General features: G+C 50.8%; 1 protein-coding gene across 2 annotated transcripts in view; it reads left to right on the top strand.

Annotated features, from left to right (window-relative positions):
* Positions 1–4,791, top strand: part of SREBF2 (sterol regulatory element binding transcription factor 2) — a 46,559-nt gene that overhangs the window by 37,848 nt on the left and 3,920 nt on the right. For both annotated transcript variants that reach the window (XM_019515089.1, XM_019515087.1), the window contains exons 17-18: positions 2,732–2,917; positions 3,742–3,853. In XM_019515089.1, coding sequence (XP_019370634.1) covers positions 2,732–2,917; positions 3,742–3,853 — 298 coding nt within the window. The remainder of the gene's footprint in view (positions 1–2,731; positions 2,918–3,741; positions 3,854–4,791) is intronic.

The following is a 4,791-nucleotide window of genomic DNA, read 5'->3' as shown; positions in this document are numbered from 1 at the left end:
GGCTATGACAAGGTATCATCTTCCTGCAGGTGGTAGAGCTCTCTTGGGGTATAAGCCATGTTCACTTTGGCTGGTAGAGCTCAAAGCCTTCAAAGATGGCTTAGGTGCTGCAGATTCTATTCACTGTGCCAGCTTGGCATGTAATTCAAATACGTGGTCTATAGATAGCGTCACTTTGGGAGGACAGCCTGGCTTGGCTGGGGTGGGTGGCTGCTCTTTCTGCACACAAAAACTTGCCTGTCAGCAGAGGGCTGCAGAGATGTCTCTGGAGAATATTTTCCATTTAGGTGGTTGATAAAACCAAGTGTTAATTGTGGTTATGTCTCTTCTGTAGCTTGTTGGTGTGATAAATTGGGACCTGCCCATACCACCAAAGGGTGCTCTAGGTGCTGGTTTGCTTCAGGCACAGGTGTCATGCAGCCCATAGCTTTAAGGGTGCTAGGTGAGCTGATGCTGCTTAAATCAACTGTTACTTGCAGCGCGCCATTAACTGAATCAGATGGTTCTAGCACAGTGGTGCTCACCCTTTTGGCTCTGTGGGCCAGATGAGAGGTCTGGGAATGTTCTCTGGGCCAAACTGGACCCCATGCACCAGAATTTGGCCCTGGTATCCAGTGCTGCCATCACTTATTGGGATCAGGCTCTGGGTGGGGGAGAGGGGCAGGCTGCTGCCTCCACCCAGTCCCACATGCTGGGGTTGGGCTCTGGGGCCCCACACCACCCTGGGCTGGTCCCGAGTGCCAGGATTACAGTGCCTCTGTCTAGTCTTATGTGCCATCCCCAGGCCCTATATGGGCAAGGGAGCACTGGGCCTGATCCAGCACAGAGAACCACATGGGCCGGAGGAAAGGACCAGATCTGGCCTGTGGGCCAGGGTTTGAGCATCCCTGCTCTAGCAGGCTGGTAAAATACAGAGTCTTGCCTTTGGGTGCTTGGCCCCATCTGAAGGTATTTTGGATCTCTGGCTTTATCTACAGCCCTTGACTTCATACCACATGACACTGGTGAAAAATCCTGGCCCTGTGCAAAGCAGATAGGGCACATCAGACAGATTACAAGTCACTTGCTGACAAATCTCAAAACATGGTGGCTAACGGGAGTGGGGTGCCAGTGACCTTGCTGTTGCTCCGCCCCAGGGCTGTATTTGTTCAAGGATCTAGCAGTGTAAATTATTCCTGGTGAAGTCTGCAGATGGCGCAAGGGGAACAGGTGACTTGTACAGAAGGGTTCGAGTTCTCTGATGAGAGAGTTACCATCCACACAGCCTGTTCTAATGTGGCCAAATGCAAAGTAATGTATCTGTGAGCCAAGAGCACAGGCTCTGTATGGGAGATGATGGATGATGGCTTGGGGATCAGAAAAGGGCTTGAGATAATCATAGAAAATGAGGGTTGGAAGGGACCTCAGGAGGTCACATCTAGTCCAACCTCCTTCTCAAAGCAGGACCATCCCCATCTAGATCATTTTGGGGGTGAAGAGCTCACTGGCCAAGGTTGTGGACAACACCAGGTTATAGGGGAATGTGGTCACGCTTGAAAATAGGCTGCAGATACAGGTGGATCTAGACAGGCTGGCAAGTTGGGCAGATTGGAACCAGATGAAGTTCAACATTGAGAAGTGTGAAGCGCTCCACCTGGGGATGATCAATCCCCAACATACTTACCAGCTTGTTGGCGCCAAACTGTGTAGCACCATAACGAAAAAGACCTACGGGTAATAATGGACCATAGTATGAACATGAGCTGTCAGTGTGCAGCTGTAGCCAGCAAGGCAAACAATACTCTGGCATGCATCAATCAGTGCATCTCAAGCAAAACCAAGAAAGTGATTCTTCCGCTTTACTTAGCTTTGGTGAGACTGCAGCTGGAGTACTGTGTCCATTTCTGGGTGCCGCATTGCAACTAGGATGTGGAAACGCTTGAAAGAGTCCAGAGAAGAGCCACCTATATGATCGGAGACTTGCAAGGCAAGCTATACGACGAAAGGCTGAGGGACTTGGGTCTCTTCAGCCTAAAAAAGAGAAGACTGAGAGAGGACTTGGTAACAGCTTACTGCTATATTGGGGACTACATCAAGGGCTTGATGAAAAACTGTTCACCAGGGCACCCTTGGGGAAGACCAGGAGTAATGGCCACAAACTCTTGGAAGGCTGTTTCAGGCTTAACTGAAGTTTTTCCTAGTGTTAAGGTGTCCAGACTGGAATAAACTCCCTCCAGAAGTGGTGCAGTCACCTACTCTGGAAATCTTCAAGAAGAGACTGACCCCAGTTGTCTTTCCTGCCTAGTATATGGGGGCTGGACTCGATGATCAAGGTCCCTTCCAGCCCCTTACAATCTATGAATCTACAGTGGGTTTGAGTCTTTATCTGCTTCCTGCCACGAGTTGTCTGCATTGCAGACCTGGGGGATGGATGGTCCTGCATGTTCAGCTTCAGCAGAAGTTCCTAAGAAGGAGGGAGCTCCCTCTAGGAATGGTAAGTCTAGGCAGGGCTGTGCAAGCAAGGCCTGCCCCTGCTGTGCTGGCATTGAAGCTAGGGAGTGGGCTTGGTTCTTCCAGAGCCATCAGTCTGCTCCACTGAGGAAAGGTGCGGTTAGTGAAATGGTCCTGCTCAGGTAAGCAGGTCTTGGCAGAGGCCCTGCATCATCTTGCCACAGGTCAGGGCCCATACCAGTGGACAGGCTGTCACTAGGTCACACTCCTTACCTACTGTTTTTTGGGGGGCTCCTTCCAGACGATCCAGTTGCTAGCCTGTGACTTGCTGCTCTCTCTGCGCACCAGCCTGTGGCAAAAGCAGGCCAACTCCAGCCAGGCCCTGGGGGAGACTTACCATGCTTCGGCCTCAGAGCTAACAGGGTTCCAGCGCGACCTTGGCAGCTTGCGCAAGCTGGCTCATGGGTTTAGGCCTGCCTACCGCAAGGTAAGGTCCTGCCTTCTTCCTTGCCATTGATCCTGGGGGGAAGTAGTGCTTGATGTTAGCATGTGCTGTGCAACACAGAACTTCAGGGTGCATGCCCCAGGGTGCTGGTGGAAGCTTTAATGCTTGAGGTTTTAAGGTCTGATGTGGATGAGAGGACTGGGGATGGTATGTGGAGCTCTTGTATCTCCAGCCACTGCCAGTCTTTCCCTTGGTGGTGAGAGAGTAAGAGAGCCCTTCCCCCTCTGATAGGGTTGATAATCTGTGTGAAATATTCTGGCTTTACCAGGCAGTCTGAGGCAGTGGCTAGAGAAAATGGGGTGGGACTTGTTTTCCCCAGGGTTGTACCTCTGCATCCACTTTCTTTTTCCTTAGCAAGTCCCCAGAACTGTAACCAGTCTAATCCTGGATACACATACTGGCAGCCCTGCTTTAATAACGCTAATGACAGGGCTTTCTCTGGTCCTTGGGTTTCATGTCTGGCTCTTGCTGAAGTGGTAGCTGAACTGAGGAGCATGCCTAGGGCTGGGAAGGGATTGGGCTTCCTGGTTTCAGCCCTTTTTTTGCAGTCCTTGTGTACTCCTGCCTACTTCCAGCCAGCCCCTTCCCCTCCTTCCCTTTAATCCACTAGTATAACAGCTTTATTTTTTGTCTTGTCCCATGCCCTCTGCCCTGCCTTGCATTGGGACTGCAGAAGAGGACCCTGGCTGTGGGGTGGGAAGCCAAGGGGTGGGATGGGTACGATGCCCTTGTTCTGCTGTTGGTAGGACTGTGTGATCTCTGGTCCATGGCTGGCTGGCGTTGTCTTCTTCTCTTGCTCCTCCCAGGTGTTTCTGCATGAGGCCACTGTGCGCCTCATGGCTGGTGCCAGCCCTACCCGCACCCACCAACTTCTAGAGCACAGCCTGCGGCGGCGCACCCCCCAGACCAGTAAGCAAGGTGAGTTGCAGTCCTAATCTGCAGCCCTCTCATCTTGCGAACAGGCTTCCTGTTGGGAGAGGAGACTGCTGCAGCCATCTCTGCTATGTTTAGTAAGAAAGAGGCTATTTATTGAACAAGCCTTAATGTGAGGAACTGGTGCAAGCTGCCCAGCATGATGCACATCAGCAGTGACTGCTGAATGAAGCAAATGTGGTAATTGTAGTTTGCTGACACTGGGGCCTCTTAGATTGTCCTGAAGCCAGCAGCTGTGAGGCTGTGGATACATGCACGGTTAACCTGTGGCAAGTGAAGCTGTCCTGATTTTTAAGAAAGCGGCAAGTGTGTGATGGCACCTTGAAAAAGCCCTTCCTCAACTGTGGCACATTTACCTCTCTCAGTTAATCCGCTGCAGTTCTTCACACTTGCAAATGCCTGACTCCCAGTGCATGCCACCTGCACCTGTGCACAGCTGTTACCCTGCAAGTTGTTTCAGTTAATGCCTCAGGTGTTGCCTGGCTTCTCATGTTGAGAACTCCTGGCTTGGGAGTGGGTTTTTGTGAGGCCTCTGTAGCTGCCTGCAGAGAAGGTCCTACCAGTTAGCTGAAATGGTTTAGCAACTGAAACCAGTCACAAGAATGGCATTATTACAGGGCAGGGCTTGGAACGCTTCAAAGCGATATAGACTATATAACCCTAGGTCTTTCAGCTCTTCCTCCAAAGCCCTGCTTCTTAGGCCCCTAATCATTTTTGTTGCTCTGCACTGGACTCTTTCTTCTAAGGAGGAAGTCGGGGATTTCAGAAGGAAGGCTAATATTTGAGACTTTGGGTATTTTGCTCATCTCAAAGATCCTTCAGGACTAGATAAGGAAATGTTTTTGCTTATCCCTGGCATTAGTGCTGGAAAGTGTTAAAACCGTAAAGGAAGCACTGGCCTCTTCTTTTTTTTTTTTTTTTTT

Source organism: Gavialis gangeticus, unplaced genomic scaffold (genome assembly GCF_001723915.1).
Source record: "Gavialis gangeticus isolate Ggan-Ray unplaced genomic scaffold, GavGan_comp1, whole genome shotgun sequence".
Taxonomy (NCBI): Eukaryota; Metazoa; Chordata; order Crocodylia; family Gavialidae; genus Gavialis; species Gavialis gangeticus.
This window is presented reverse-complemented; position numbering and strand designations above follow the sequence as displayed.